This window comes from Loxodonta africana, chromosome 5 (assembly GCF_030014295.1).
Source record: "Loxodonta africana isolate mLoxAfr1 chromosome 5, mLoxAfr1.hap2, whole genome shotgun sequence".
NCBI classification, from domain to species: domain Eukaryota; kingdom Metazoa; phylum Chordata; class Mammalia; order Proboscidea; family Elephantidae; genus Loxodonta; species Loxodonta africana.
Genome location: NC_087346.1, coordinates 56,621,300 through 56,638,101, shown reverse-complemented (window position 1 = coordinate 56,638,101; position 16,802 = coordinate 56,621,300). Strand labels below are relative to the sequence as shown.

Here is a 16,802-nt window from a genome sequence, read left to right as displayed (position 1 = left end):
TGTATTGTGTGCTGTCTTTCCCTTCACCTAAAGTAGTTCTTATCTATTATCTAATTAGTGAATGCCCCTCTCCTACCCTCCCTCCCTCCCCCCTCTCGTAACTACAAAAGAATGTTTTCTTCTCAGTTTAAACTATTTCTCAAGTTCTTATGATAGTAATCTTATACAATATTTGGCCTTTTGCAACTGACTAATTTCACTCAGCATGATGCCTTCCAGGTTCCTCCATGTTACAAAATCTGTTTCACAGATTCATCACTGTTCTTCATCGAGGTGTGATATTCCATTGTGTGAATATACCATAATTTATTTACCCATTCATCTGTTGCTGGGCACCTTGGTTGCTTCCATTTTTTTGCTATTGTAAACAGTGCTGCAATAAACATGGGTGTGCATATATCTGTTCGTGTAAAGGCTCTTATTTCTCTAGGATATATTCCAAGGAATGGGATTGCTAGATCGTATGGTAGTTCTATTTCTAGCTTTTGAAGGAAGTGCCAAATCGATATCCAAAGCAGTTGTACCATTTTACATTCCCATCAACAGTGTGTAAGTGTTCCAATCTCTCCACAGCCTCTCCAACATTTATTATTTTGTGTTTTTTGGATTAATGCCAGCCTTGTTGGAGTCATATGAAATCTCATTGTAGTTTTAATCTGCATTTCTCTAATGGCTAATGATCGTGAACATTTCCTCATATATCTGTCTTCTTTAGTGAAGTGTCTATTCATATCTTTTGCCCATTTTTTAATTGGGTTATTTGTCTTTTTGCAGTTGAGTTTTTGCAGTATCATGTAGAGTTTAAAGATCAGATGCTGATCAGAAATGTCATAGCTAAAAGCTTTTTCCCAGTCTGTAGGTAGCCTTTTTACTCTTTTGGTGAAGTCTTTGGATGAGCATAGATGTTTGATTTTTAGGAGGTCCTAGTTTTAGTTATCTAGTTTTTCTTCTACATTCTTTATAATGTTTTGTATACTGTTTATGTCATGTATTAGGGCTCCTAATGCTGTCCCTATTTTCTCTTCCACGATCTTTAGCGTTTTAGATTTTATGTTTAGGCCTTTGATCCATTTTGAGTTAGTTTTTGTGCATGGAGTGAGGTATGGGTTTTGTTTCATTTTTTTGCAGATGGATATCCAGTTATGCCAGCACCATTTGTTAAAAAGACTGTCTTTTCCCCATTTAACTGTTTTGGGGTCTTTGTCAAATATCAACTGCCCGTATGTGGATGGATTTATGTCTGGATTCTCAATTCTGTTCCATTGGTCCATGTATCTGTTGTTGTATCCAATACCAGGCTGTTTTGACTACTCTGGCAGTATAGGAGGTTCTAAAATGAGGTAAAGAAAGGCCTCCCACTTTGTATGCTTTTCCAGTAATGCCTTATTTATCCAGGGCCTCTTTCCCTTCTATATGAAGTTGGTGATTTGTTTCTCCATCTCATTAAAGAATGTCATTGAGATTTGGATCGGAATTGCATTAATGTATAGACCGCTTTTGGTAGAATAGACATTTTTATAATGTTAAGTCTTCCTATCCACGAGCAAGGTATATTCTTCCACTTATGTAAGTCTCTCTTGGTTTCTTGCAGAAGTGTACTGTAGTTTTCCTTGTATAAGTCTTTTAAATCTCTGGTAAGATTTATTCCTAAGTATTTTATCTTTTTGGCATTGATTTGGTGATTTCCTCTTCGATGTTCTTTTTGTTGGTGTAGAGGAATCCAACTGATTTTTGTATGTTGATCTTGTATCCCGATACTCTGCTGAACTCTTCTATTAGTTTTTCAGTAGTTTTCTGGAGGATTCCTTAGGGTTGTCTGTGTAGAAGATCATGTCATCTGCAAATAGAGATACTTTTACTTCTTCCTTGCCAATCTGAATGCCCTTTATTTCTTTATCTGGCCTAATTGCTCTCACTAGGACTTCCAGCACAATGTTGAATAAGAGTGGTAATAAAGGGCATCCTTGTCTGGTTCCTGATCTCAGTGGGAGTGCTTTCAGGCTCTCTCCATTTAGGGTGATGTTGGCTGGTTGCTTTGTATAAATGACCTTTATTACGTTGAGGAATTTTCCTTCTATTCCTATTTTGCTGAGAGTTTTTATCATGACTGAGTGTTGAACTTTGTCAAATGCCTTTTCTGCATCAATTGATAAAATGTGATTCTTGTCTTTTATTTATGTGGTGGATTACATTGTTTTTCTAATGTTGAACCATCCCTGTGTATCTGGGATTAATCTCACTTGGTCATGGTGAATTATTTTTTTAATATGTTCTTGAATTCTATTGGCTAGAATTTTGTTGAGGATTTTTGCATCTACATTCATGAGGGATATAGGTCTATAATTTTCTTTTCTTGTGGTATCTTTACCTGGTTTTGGCATCAGGGATATGGTGGCTTCATAGAATGAGTTTGGTAGTATTCTGTCCTTTGCTATGCTCTGAAATACCTTTAGTAGTAGTGGTGTTAACTCTTCTCTGAAAGTTTGGTAGAACTCTGCAGTGAAGCCCTCTGGACCAGGACTTTTTTTTTTGTTGGGAGTTTTTTGATAACCTTTTCAATCTCTTCTTTTGTTATGGGTCTGTTTAGTTGTTCTACCTCTGTTTGTGTTAGTTTGGTAGGTAGTGTGTTTCTAGGAATTTATCCATTTCTTCTAGGTTTTCAAATTTGTTTGAGTATAGTTTTTCATAGTAATCTGATATGATTCTTTAATTTCATTTGGGTCTGTTGTAATATCACCTTTCTCATTTCTTATTCAGGTTATTTGCTTCCCCTCTTGTTTTCTTTTGTCAGTTTGGCCAGTGGTTTATCAATTTCGTTGATTTTTTTCAAAAAACCAGCTTTTGGTCTTGTTAATTCTTTCAATTGTTTTTCTGTTTTCTATTTCATTTAGTTCAGCTCTAATTTTTATTATTTGTTTTCTTCTGGTGCCTGTGGGTTTCTTTTGTTGCTCTCTTTCTATTTGTTCACGTTGTAGGGATAATTCTTTGATTTGGGCCCTTTCTTCTTTTTGGATGTGTGTATTTATTGATATAAATTGGCCTTTGAGTACTGGTTTTGCTGTGTCCCAAAGATTCTGATAGGAAGTGTTTTCATTCTCCAAATGACTACCTTTTTAAAAGCTCACTGTAGTCTTGGCTTTTATTAAATTGTGGGGCTGTCTTGTGAACATTTTTTCCAAAGAAGAATCCATAGAATGTGGAGAAGGGCATAAAGGAAAAGTTACAGAAATGATTAAACTTTTGAAAAATAGAACTCATGAGAAAGGGCTAATGGATTGGCATTTTCCACCCAGACATGGACACTGAAGTGTGATTTAATAATGAGCCCCAAATATATGAATGCCTTAACCATTTAGAACCAAAAAAAAAAAAAAAAAAAACCAAACCCACTGCCGTCGAGTCAATTCCGACTCATAGTAACTGTATAGGGCAGAGCAAAACTGCCCCGTAGAGTTTTCCAAGGAGCGCCTGGCGGATTTGAACTGCCGACCTCTTGGTTAGCCGCAGTGGCACTTAATCACTACGCCACCAGAGTTTCCACAAATTTTTTTTTTTTTTTTTTACCATTTAGAGGATGACAAATTGCAGTTCTTTATGTTTAAGAACACAGCAAGAGAAAATTATTTAGGCTGTAGATTTAAATTAGAAATAGAAACCTCCTGCCAATAAAGATTATTAAATCTTTCTCTCCTTTCTGGATTTTTCCTCTGATCTACAAACCTTTTGAGGTCTCCTCTACTAAAAAAAAAAATTCCTATGATGCTTCTCAAGTTACCAGCCTCTCTCTTCTTCCCTTCACTGTTAAATTTCTCCGAAGAGTTCCAAAAAGTAATCTGCTTTTACAACCCAGTAATTCTAAAGTTTTGTAATGTGGCTTTTGCCCTGTCCTCCCTAGAAGGTGCTTTATTGAGTTAACACCATTGATCTTTGTAAACAGAGGCCTTCTGTTAGTTTTTACCTCACTATTCAGATGGCACTAGAAAAAAAAAAAAAAAAAAAAATCCATAGTACCTGTAGAGGGCCGGCGAAGAAGAGGAAAACTCTCAACGAAATGGATTGTCACAGTGGTTACGACAATGGGCTCAAACACAGCAATGGTTCTATGGGTGGCGCAGGACCCTGAAGTGTTTTGTTCTTTTGTACATAGGGTCGCTATGTGTCAGAAAAGACTCCATAGCACCTGAGAACAATCCATAGTACCTCTTTCTTCCTCCTGTTTTTTTTTTTTTTAACGTTCTCCGTGTTAACCATTCTCTCTCCTCTGGTTTTCTGCCCTCCTTCCATCTCCGAAATACTTCCCCACTGCTAGATTTCCTGCTGGGTTTGCCTCTCCCTCCTAGTTCCCTGTTTGGGTAGATACGACCCCTTGACTCACAGTGATCCACTCTAGAATGTGAGCTAACTGACATCTTCTCCCTTTGCTCCCTAATTTTCTGATTTGCTTAATTGGGTGATTTCTGTCTCCATGATATTCCCACTTGTACCATGCCAGTTTGAGCCCCCTACAGCATTTTTCTAGATTCTGGGGCATAGCATAGTGCAGTTACTTCCTCTTCTTTCCTCTTCCCAATCTTTCTACATGCTACAGGAGACTGTAGAATCTACAGATTTATTTTCTGGAAGCATAATTTTAGACATCATAATAATTTCACATTTTTCTATGGTTTTGGGTTAAAATGTAGTTAGATTTTCTTGGAGTCATGGGTCCTTTCTTTTTGGCCCTGGGCTGTTCTCTAGCCCCAGTCTTACCACATACCCAAACCTACTGTTTGCTAGCCTTGCTCTGAACTCTTCATACTTCCTCACACCCTTCAAGAGTTTTAACATGCTTTTACCTTTATTTGAATCCCCCTCACCCCCTACTCTTTCTAGATATCTGCTACTGATCTGTGCTGTTTCTCTTTTGGGGCATCTTCATTATTCCCTTACAAGTCTGATTTTTAGGTCGTATTCTTATATCCTCTCAAGGGACCTTGTGCACACTGCTGTGATGACAGTCCTTACGCCGTTGTGCAGTCATTATTGACTTGCTTGTCTGTCGCTCCCAGTGAGCAGTGAGCTTCTTTAAGGCAGATGCTGTGTATTTTTCACCTTGGTGTTGCTAGTGCCTTTCTTTGGTGCCCATTCCTTAAATGTTGCTTAAAAATGTTATATAAGGGCTGAATGGATGATTCTATATTCACTACAGGATGAAGAAAAAAGTGCCTATTCCTAGCTCCAGAGATCCTACACACTCAGGACTCAATTCACCTTTCCAGTTTTACATCCCACAAACTCTCCTACTTGTATGCTTTTTTTTTTGTTTTTGGCAAGACTGAACTACTTGCATTTTTTCTGTACATACCTTATGCTTGCTACTGCCTTGCTTTTGATTGCACAAAAGCTTGCAATGCTTTGGCTTCTCCATGTGCCTCAATCCAATCTTGGAGGTGCTGCTGAGTCACATTGCTCATCCACCAGCTAGGAACAATGAAACCACCTTCTGTAGTCCTGTAGTAATTTCCTGGCCCTTGACTGCCTTGTATTATAATTATTTTGGTACATGCCTTATCTTTCCTACTAGCCATTAGGCATCTTGAGAGCAGGATCCATGCCAAATTAAATAATGTATTTCCCATTTGATGTAACATAGTGAGTTACCCGTTTCATCATAGGTTTTTCAACATCGTTTTGAATCAATAAGTGTAGGCAATACCAAAGTCATTAAAAACTCATTTTCTTTATATACATCTTAAAGCGAGTATCTATTATGTTTTCTGAAACTTATTTCTCCTTAAGGTAAGGGGAATGAACTGAACTGAATGACTGCTCAAATTGCATGCATTCCTCGATTTTAGAAAGTGAAACAGTTTAAGTGATAATTCAGAGACTTATATTGCACATATTGAGTGACTAGATCATGGAGAGGGATGAGGTTGCTGGCTAAGATGAGTAACTCTAATGGCTGTTGGCTGTGCCAAGGCTCATATGGCTAGAGATTACCTGTGGGACCATTTACCTGTATTTGCCATTTGGGAACTCCTTTCATTAAATGGAGGTTGCATTTGGTGATTTCAGATGTCTTTTTTGTGTTTTTATTTTCTTTGTTTCAGAGACTTTGCTCATCTCAGTTCTTGAGCCTAAATTTATATGTTCTATATAAATTGTTTTGTATGTTTCTTATCTTTCCTGAATGTTTCATATTTTTGGTGTGTGTGTGTATACATGTATACATGCACACATGTGAATATTTAGAACATTTTTTACGTTTCTTTTACATAACCAATCTAGTGCTGTGTTCTAGACTTCCTCAGTGAACTTCCTGTGAGAACTTAATCTTTACCCTGATTTCTATGTGGAAAGGGTTCTCTTAGACTTTTTTTTCTGGTAGGGTCCCAAGAAGTTCAAGGCCACAAAGAGAGCAGATGATAGTACCTTAGGATTTCCTTATCATATAATTTTTTTAATCATGTGTTGGTTTCTTTGCTTACTCTCTTGAAAATGAGGTAAGTACTTATGCATTTCCTGACCAACAGAGATTAAATCCAGGTGGTGCCATGAAAAGACGTTACCATTACCCTAAATCTCTCTAGGGAGGAGAATTGACGTGTGGAATCCCTTGAAGGAACTTTTCACTCTGGAGGATGAAGCAGCCCCTCTGGTACTTACTTCACTGTCAGAATGAAATGTTTTCTGAGTGGGAAAATAAAACCTAGTTTAGGGCGCCTCTGGTATTAAAATTTATGGAAGACCTATAGTGAAGACTGGGCTGTCACACAGATCTGCAAATTGATGATGGTCAAATTGTCCAAGTACAAAGGAGATTGGATGGCCCAGCCGAGAGGGTACTAAATTTCCTCAAAGTCTTTCAGATGTCATTTTAGTACTGCCTTTTTTTTTTTTTTTTTTTTGGTTTACTTAATTTTTTCTTTTAAGGTGACATGTCCAAATTACTTGCCAAAGACACAGAACTGAGCTAATTAGTGGCAAAGTCAGCACCACCAGTCAAGTTTTCTGCGGCCATGTCTGCCTTCTGTTAAGAGTTTTCAGTTCTAAAGTTCTGTTTCTAAGAAACCCCAGGTTTTCTCAGGATTTAATCACGATAGCATTAAATCATGGTGAAAAGTGTTGTAGAAAACTCCTCTCCCTGGTTAACATACAACCAGTCTGAGTTCATTTTAGCAAATCAGTTCCACAGATATGTGCATGGTGCTACAGGACACACAAAGGGGTGTAGGCAACTCCTTCTTAAAGTTCCATGGGAACCTTTCATTCTTTTGGGATATATTTAGTCTTTCTAAAAGGTGACTTGGCATTTTCCAGTGTATTCAGTGTGTAGTCAATTTTAAACATTCATGAACCTCAAGGAAGCCAAATGGTCTCCCTCACCCCTTGTGTGTCCATGTCTTTTCATTCCCCTTCCTTCTTCACATTGTCTTTAAGGTTCACTTTATAATTTTTTTTAAAGCTTTTTAGATGATTAAAGGTGTGTAGAGTTTGCACCTCCTATCTTTCTCTGTTACTTTTTTATCTTCCTTCCCCCGTCCCCCTTTCCTCTTTGTTTTAGGCATCAACAGTACCTAGCAGAAGGACCACCCACATGTGCCCACAGGCTCAGTGAGGTGGAGCTGACTTGTTGGTACTAACAACCCCATGCCTGTGCTTGACTCTCATTGCCACCGTGGGCTCTGCTTATGATTTTTACCAAACTCTCAGTTCAGTTTATGGTCCAGGGGGGAGTATACACTATGCTGAACCAAGCAGGGGGTGTTCCCTTTGCATAACACTTCTTATAAGAATTCTTGGTATGAACTTAAAACTAGGAAGATGAATTAACATGAAAAATATTTGATACAAAATAAGGCTATAAAAGAGATGTGATGTTTTTAAAAAATCTCCCTTATTCCCCGCTACCAAAATAAAAATTGTTTGCCTACTTTTCATCTAATGCATGGTGGCTGAGCATAAAAGGAACACCCTGTTCCCGTGAGTCCTATGGGGTGCTCATGTTTCATTCTCTAACCCACTCAGCAGCCTAATTGGAGGCTCCACTTTCAGGCCTTCTGGCACTCACAGGCAGCTCTCTGATTTCCCTTCCTCAATTACTCTCACACCTGTAGTGCACACATACCACACCTGGCACTAGCAGCCCACCCCAGGTACAGGCAATAAGAGGTACATTGTCTATAGAGAATTTCAAAACAATGATAAGACTTCTTAAAATGCTGCTTTTTATTATCATCATGTACTGAGCATTCTAAACAATGTCAATGGTAGAAGGTACCTCCTGGTGGGGCTCATGGCTCCCACTATTCCCTCCTTGCTGTGGCCCCACCTGGCACCTTCAGAGGAGAAGAGGAAAATCCTAGTTTTTTAGTTTTCTTTTTCCTCTTTCCCTCCCTCCCTCCTCTCTTTCTCCATTCTGCTTTTTCCTTCTCCTCCTTCTTCTCTCTCTAGTCCCTGCACATCCAAAGCAGTTACCTTGAGGTCTCTCACTTGCTCTGTATCCTCCCTGGGAAGACAGCCCCTTGAAGCATCCATAGACTTAGGCACTTAGGAAGCCTTTTGGTCGTCCGTGTAGACCACCAGCACCCTGGTGTTTTCTTAATCATGTCAGTGTCTTCCAGATGGGTTTGGCCAGAATTATGCACTTAGATTTCATGGCTATCCATGTAACCCCAGCTGAGAGCACACTGTACTGTGAGGTTCATAGAAATTAGACTTCTTAATATCCCCATCCCTGGGGCGGGTAACTCAGTATCATTTACAGCATTATCTCAGAATTCCAAGAAGTTCGTTTTCCTCATTGGCATACCAGCCTTACACATTCGATATGTGTTGTGCCTTGTGCATGTTTTGTAACTGCTGGTTCTGCTCTTCCCGAAGCACTACCAGTTCAAGGTAGAAGATATCTTTACTGAGGATTTGGGACAATCAAGGGCATTGCATACTTTAAACCACATTGGAGAACATAAAAATTAACCGCAAAATTTATGCCACCATGACATCCTTCCTGATTTCCCCTTCCTCCGCAGGAGCTTAGCATCTTGCCATGTCCCTAGGACTTCTCTCTTCTCCCTAGCTGACTTGTTCTTAATCCTCAACCTGAAATTACTGTCGTTTCTAATTCAGCAAATTTCAGGTATTTTTGTTTTAGCATGTCCCAGCCCCACTGTCTTTCATGTTCACGAAGAAAAATTCCCAGTAAAGTGTGATTCTAAAACAAAGCAATTTTTTTCCCCAGAGAGGAATTACCTGGCATCCCTTTATTTTATTTTCTTCAAGTTGTATTTTTATTTTCTTGCAGTTCTTCTTAAGTCTATTTTACATTGGTACTTAGAGTCACAGGGACAAAAGTCATGCTGAATCTAGTTGAAATATTAATTATACCAGTATAAATGGTAAAAGTACCCTGTATTCTGTAAGCCTATTCTTCAGTCATGTCCACTTTGTGCACATATCTCCAACTTTCCTTCCTGGGAAGGGAGAAGACAGATCATGTTTTACAGTGTATCACCCGCGTTTTTGACAGAATATTTTCAGTTCTCCTTGGTAGAAGCTCATCGTCTCTGCAACTTAGTCCGATTAATTGGATCACTTTTGGTCCTTAGGGCCTTATGCCTATAACCTGTTCCTTAATCCTGAAGTGTCCCTTTTTCTAGTTCCTGGTCTAGCTAGGTTCTTTTTTTTAATATATTTCGTTATATTTTAAGCATATAAAATTGTATACAAAATTAATGAGACACATGTTATAATGTAACATTTACACATGTTAAAATTTGCTGTGTTTTTGTCTGGTCTTTCTTTTTAAACGAAATAAAGTGTTGAAGATAGCCTTGCTTCACTCCCCTTCCAGTTCTGTTCTCTCTTATCCCTTTGAGAAGTAACCAGTGTCCTGAACTTGGTGTTTATCTTCCCTGTGTATGATTTTATACTTTGGCTACATGTGTGTGCAACCATTAGAGTATATAGGATTATTTTGTGGGGTTGCAGTTATTTTCTCTGACTATTCCCCTTGTGCAATGTCCGTCTTTTCTTGCCATCCTTGTTTCTCACCCTCCTGGGAAAAGGAGGCCAGGGCAAGCTACACGCACCTGACCTCTGCTGCTTCCTTCTTTCTTCTTGATTCATTTCTTTGCGTTACTCTCTGCCCTGTTCTTATGTGCACTGCACCATCTGACTCTGCTTCACCCCTTTTTCTTCTTTCATTCCTGGTGCACCAGTTTTAAGCCACTTTAATTTCTGTTTCTGGCCTTGAAGATCAATACAAGCTGAGTTTTTCTCTGCCGTAATTTGGGAACAGGTAAGGTGAGGTTACTGAGGGAGAAAAAAAAAAAGTACAGTTTAATTACTCTCAGTTGTAGAGGCACCGCTAAGGGAAGAGGGGGCAGAGCTGTCTGGGAGGATCTATTATTCTAACAAATACATACGAATTATTTATTATGAGCATGTTTGTTGTTTAAAGGTAGGGCTAAAGGCATTTGCCATTATGTGAATAGCAACCTTGTTACGAAATTGTTTACAAAATCCCATTTATCCTTCTAAATGTAGGTAATATCTCACATTTTGGTCTGTATATAACTATGATTTTTAAATTTCTCTTTAAGTGATCCATAGCAAAGTTTATTGTATACAGGTTTTTTCCTTTTTTCATTGCAAGACTCCCTGTGAATGGAGATGGATTGGGGCTGTACTCTTTAGGGACATGCCACATTATTGTGACAGATACTCAGTGCTCACAGGAGTTTAGAATCAGGTTGGAAGACATATTTAATCAGACACTACTGGGGAAGATTTTTTTTTTTAGTACTACTAGAGAGGGCATTTATTCACTTACTACTACTAGGAGCATATTTACTCAAAGAAAATACCTAGGGTCAGAGAGGAATATGGAGGAGGGATGATAGTGCTGGCCATGGCCTGTGTAAGGAACTGGTTTTGTGGGTATTTGATGGACAAGCAAATTTCTTGATTGTATACTTTCAAACAATCAAGAGCTGAGAGTAGGAATTGAATGGAGTTGCCTAAAATCTGTAGCAGCTATACCAAAAAAAAAAAAAAAAAAAAAAAGCAAGCAAACAAACAAAAAAAAACAAACCCATCGCCATCAACTCAATTCCAACTCACAGCCACCCTGTAGGACACAGTAAAACTGTTCCATAGGGTTTCCAAGGAGTGGGTGGTGGATTTGAGCTGCTGACCTTTTGGTTAGCAGCTGAGCTCTTAACTACTGTATATCTTTGGCCTTTCTAAATGTATGACTGTGGGGCATAAGTGAAGGCTATTCTTGGTTTCCTTTCCCAGTACATAGTCAAGAAATATTTAGGCTCTTCACCTTTTTCTTTGACAGCCCTGGTGGCATAGTGGTTAGGAGCTTGGCTGCTAACCAAAGGGTCAGCAGTTCAAAACTATCAGCTGCTCTTTGGAAACCCTATGGGACAGTTCTACTCTTTTGTATAGGGCTGCTATAAGTCAGAATTGACTCGATGGCAGCGGGTTTGGTTTTTGGACCTTCTTTCCATCTGCAAACCCTATGTTTGCTTTCTCTACACAGAAGCCAGAATTCCCTATATGGGCCCAACAATCTTCTCAAATGATTCAATTAAATTATAACACACACATGCAACACATTAGTGGAATACCTACTGTGTGGCCACGTGACAGGTGTCAGCAGGTAGAGTAGGAGGAGAAAAATGACTTTATAACTGTAAGTGCAGCATTTGTGGCATCATTTAAATCTGATCTTTTAATAGTTTACCATTACACCTCTTTTTGGCACATTTTCCTTCCTTACCATTTACTGTTTAGGTATGCAATTGACAACTTGCTATTATATCATGCTGGAAAATACTGTGAATTAACTTTTTAACGTCTTTTCCTATACTTAGAAAAGAGCCCAGAACATTAGAACCTATGTTCACAGATGGCAAGTAGGACCAGCTCTTTTGTCCTTTCTTTCGTTTTTATTTACTCTTTTGCATTTATTTTAAGAATGGAGACTCTTTCATAGTTGTTGCTCCCAAAAGACCATGAGGGGCATAATGAATATGCTGATGACTCGTCTGCTGAAGTAGCTTTAGATTAAGGATTTTAGCAGAAAGTAAATTTTAACAGGTTCTGAGAATGAAGCTTTATATTTATAAATTTGAGCATATATAAACATTTTGACATATATTTAGGGACGTCTCCTACGCTTTAAGTTTTCCTATGTGAAACTACATGTTTTAAATTTTAGAAAACTGAGATGGAGGGAATAAATCAAACCCAGAGGTTTCTTCCAAAAGCCAGTAGTGTTTTGGTAAATTTGGTATTATTTGTCCATGACACAACTTGATAATTGTGCTTTTTGATGTCTGTAACTGTTTTTCATGCTGCAGAGGTTATGATGAAAGGAAAAACACTTTCTTGGGAGTCAGAAGATAGGAGTGTTTATCTAAGATTTTCCACAAACTTCAGTTTGATAATGAATTTTTGTACTCTTCCTGCTTTAGAATTTTTTTCATCCATAAAAACTGTGGTTTGCTGCTCTTCTTAATTCCATTGTTTTCTGATTAGACATTACTTATTAAGGAGTCCTTGATTGGTGCAAACAGTCAAGCACTCAGTTTGTAACTAAAAGGTTGGTGGTTTGAGTCCACCGAAAAAAAAAAAAAAAAAAAAAGAGGTACCTTGGAAGAAAGGTCGGACGGTCTACTTCCAAAAAATCAGCCACTGAAAACCCTGTGGAGCAATTCTGCTCTGATACACACGGAGTCAGCATGAGTTGGCGCCGACTTGACAGCAACTGGTTATTAAGCATATAATAAATATGTGCCTAGTACCGTGTCAGGAGGGATTTTACACGGTTCATCTCATTGAATCATCGACGTAGCAAGCAGTAGTAGTTCAACGATTTCAAAACAGGGACTCAGACTCACAGCTTGCTACACTGAAGTGATGGTTCCTGAATGCCAGGCTGCAGACTGCATCTGTCCATCATGGAATTTCCCCAGCATATGGGAAGTAAGAATAAAGGGGTCACGTTGTGAAATTTTCTTAAAGCTAAGGGTATATAAAAAAAAAAAAAAATTATATTCCGTTATTTCATTCTTCATTTGTTTATAAACTAAATTATAAGCCAAATATCATTTGATTTATGAAATAATAGTGATAAACATAGTGATAAAGCTTCTTATATATCCATTTCTCAGAATGAAACATTTGCATATCTTCATTGGCTCTTCCCTTCCACCTCTTCTTAGCTTTTTCACTTGTTTGTAGATCTAAAAGCCTTGCAACACCTGACTTTAAAAAAAAATTATTGTCACATCCAAACCCTGTGAATGTGTACATGCCAACTTTCAGACCAAAGCTGTTAAAATATGAAGGGAAAGAAAGTATTTTTAGACACTTAACAGATATCCAGCAAGAATTTAGAGTTTAAATTTAATGTAATTTCATATGTTGCAACTTCATTCTGATTCTCATCTTCATTGGGCTTTACGTGTGATTTTTTAATATACTTTTGGCAAGAATCATTTTTCAAGGAAATGTTATTACTCTCTGGAAGGTTTTCCTTTCACTTAAGCCCTTGTTTAAAAATAACCTTGATTTGTCATCTGTTCATCTTCGGCAGTGCTGACAGTGCTTTGCTTTCCTATTTCTTCAGTGATACAAATGAAGTTGACATACCACCCAACACTAGAGTTGGCACCAAACGCTATATGCCTCCTGAAGTGTTGGATGAGAGCTTGAATCGAAATCACTTTCAGTCCTATATCATGGCGGACATGTACAGTTTTGGACTCATCCTTTGGGAGATTGCTAGGAGATGTGTATCAGGAGGTAAGTAACAGTAATACCTTTGAAAAGCTACAGCCAGAATTACTGCAGATCCTTTTTATTATCCATCTGAAATCAAAGTCATCATAAAAACCAAAAAAAAACAAAAACAAAAACCCACTGCCGTCGAGTCGATTCCGACTCATACAGACCCTATAGGACAGAGTAGAACTGCCCCATAGAGTTTCCAAGGAGCACCTGGCAGATTTGAACTGCCAACCTTTTGGTTACTAGCCGTAGCACTTAACCACGATGCCACCACCAGGGTTTCCCAAAGTCATCATATTGTCCACAAAATCAGACTTTCTTTTATTTTCCTGTTGACTTCTGTTGATATAGTCATAATCCTCCAAGGAAATGAGATTTGACATCTTAGAGTTATTTTTGATTGCCTCCTTTGGTCTACCTAGTACTGATGAGTCTCCTCTACCATAGTGTCAGCTTCCATTGCCTTTTCAAGGATCACATTCTTCTGCTATGTGTATTGTCTCGTTTCTCTCTTGGGCTCTTTCTTCAATAGTTGTGCCATCAAATCACACCCTCTTCCTTACCCTTTCAACTTCTTCCCACCAACCCGTTGGGCGCTATCTGAAATCCCAGTGCCCAGTTCCTTGTGGTTTCCTCTCCATAGATGGTAGTAGAGACATAAATGTGGGCTGGGACACCAATTCTGTTTTCCCTCTATTTCTATACTTTCTATAAAACTTCCCCATAAAGCAGGTTGAACACATCAGTTTTTATCAAAAGGAAATTAAAGAATAATAATATGTTATTGTACATGATAATAATTTTCTACAGACCAAAAGATTCTGTAGTAAAACCAGTTTTGACAAGAAGGCATTTTTAAATGTTCAGAGGTTATCATTATTGCTTACATTATTTTTATTATTGCTGCATAATCCATCTTCAAGTAGATACCAACAGCTTTTAGGTAAGGAGCCGAGTCTAGGCTCTTGCATATCTCACACCCAGCATATTGTTCTGCACTTGGTTGTGCTCAATACATAACTTGATGCTGCTGCTGTTCTTTGTAACAGCCAGTTTAAATGCATCTTCATGGAAACATGACCTTGCTCAAGATTCTGAAAGTTCAGCTTACACTTAAGTGTCCCGGGGTTTATTCCTGGAGCTGTAATTTATTATCTATGAGACCTTAGGCAAGTTACTAAATTTTTCTTTGTTTCAGTTTTCTCATTTTAAAAATGAGGCTAATTGTAGTGTCTGCCTTTGATGGTTATTGTGAATATTCAATGAATGTAAAGAGAATTGAACCATAGATAGCACTTGCTCCATGTTAGTTATTATTATTAATTTTCATTTTGGTTGGTAGGGCCTTAACTTATATTTAGATTCATATTTAAGTATAAAGCAGATACAGTTTATCAACAGGCACTCATACTTTAGTGGAAAGATCCTCTTCAATGCTGCAATACGTTCTAACCACTCTGGGAAGTCTGAGGCTCTTATAAGCAGTTTAAAATAGAACATGTTCCTTCTAAAGTGAGAGAACTCATTTGTAAAAAAGGAAAGATAATGCAGGAAATGTTCCCTAACCAGATATGGAATAAATATTCCATCATAAGTATGAAGAAGAAAAGAAGTCACCAAAATATAAATTAGCTATTGGCTGTCCTCTGACTTCATGCTTTGTAAAGAGTAGGTGAGCCTACTTTTAAATTACACACTTATACTTATTTAAGTTAGGTTTATAGAAGTTGAAGGAGTTTTCTAATTATATGTTTTCTTGAACATCTAAAGCAAGCAGGGCTAGAATAAGCCATACTTGAAAGTCAGTGGGTCTGGATTTAAGAAAAATGATTCTCAGTTTAAAACCAACCAAGCTGGCCTTATTAAACAGCAGGGTATTATTTTCTAGGGCCTGTGGAGATTTGAGAAGCCACTCAGTTGTTCCGTTATCCTTGTGTAAAATTAATTGTGTGGCCCTGAGCAAGTTAGTTAACCCTTAGAGCCAAGGTTTCTCATCTGTATAGTGTAGATAATAATGCTATCTCATGAATGTATTTGTGAGGGTTTAATAAGATGAATTATATAGCATACCTACCTCTATGCCTGGCACATTGTAAGTTCTCAACAGGTTAGTTTCTTTTCTCTTTCCAGAGAGGCAAAGCACATGAAATTCTACCCATTAATGCTTTCTTTTAGAAACATATTAAAAGTTTCTGGGCTTGTCTTTGAAGTCCAGATACATTTGGGAAGAACAGACATGTCCAGATATAGGTTATACAAACATTGGAAGGAAAAGAGGGGAAAAAGTCTTTGAGACACTGAAAGGAAAATTTTGAGAACTCGATTGTGTGATTAGGAGAAAGGAGGAAGGTCTGTATAGTTCAAAGCCATACTGTGACTAATTCATAATTTTATGTGGTTAACTCTGCCCAGGTCTGTTGTAGTATATATGCCTACCCCACTGTCCATCCATCAATCCACCCTGGTAGAGGCACCAACACTGGCACTAAGGAAAATATGAGATGAATTAAATAAATATTGTTCTTATCCTCAAGGTGTTTCCAGGGCCACTGGCTTAAGAATTAGGAAGAGGAAACTGAAATGAAGCTAGTATTTCCTGGGTATCAGGCCCTGTGTTTCGTTATCTCATACAGAGATGAAACATAATCAAAGGAAATATTAAGATAGACAATACATATAATCATAGTCTAGGGTCTCAGCTAGAATAGAATTAATGGTGAGTTGGAATGGTCTGAAAAAGCTTTGGAACTTTCTGGACCGTTATGTTCTTGAGTTTACAAGAAAGGGCATAATGCAGACTCTGGATTTTGTAAGAATAAACTACCATGAATTTAATGATGTGGTGTATAATCTGCCACCTTGGTGGCATCGTCTTGTTCAGGTACAGAGCAATGACATTTCTATAAAAGGTGATTTAGAATAGAGAGTAAGGGTGCTCCAGAAAGATTATTCAGAGCAGCGTCTTCTGAAGACAGAGGCTGAGTATAATTATTGTGAGTTGATCAGGTAAAGTT

The 16,802-nt window shown here is 38.0% G+C and overlaps 1 protein-coding gene across 1 annotated transcript in view; it reads left to right on the top strand.

Annotated features, from left to right (window-relative positions):
- Positions 1-16,802, top strand: part of BMPR1B (bone morphogenetic protein receptor type 1B) — an 82,980-nt gene that overhangs the window by 62,893 nt on the left and 3,285 nt on the right. The window contains exon 8 of the mRNA XM_003410395.4: positions 13,628-13,803. Within this exon, the coding sequence (XP_003410443.3) occupies positions 13,628-13,803 (176 nt within the window). The remainder of the gene's footprint in view (positions 1-13,627; positions 13,804-16,802) is intronic.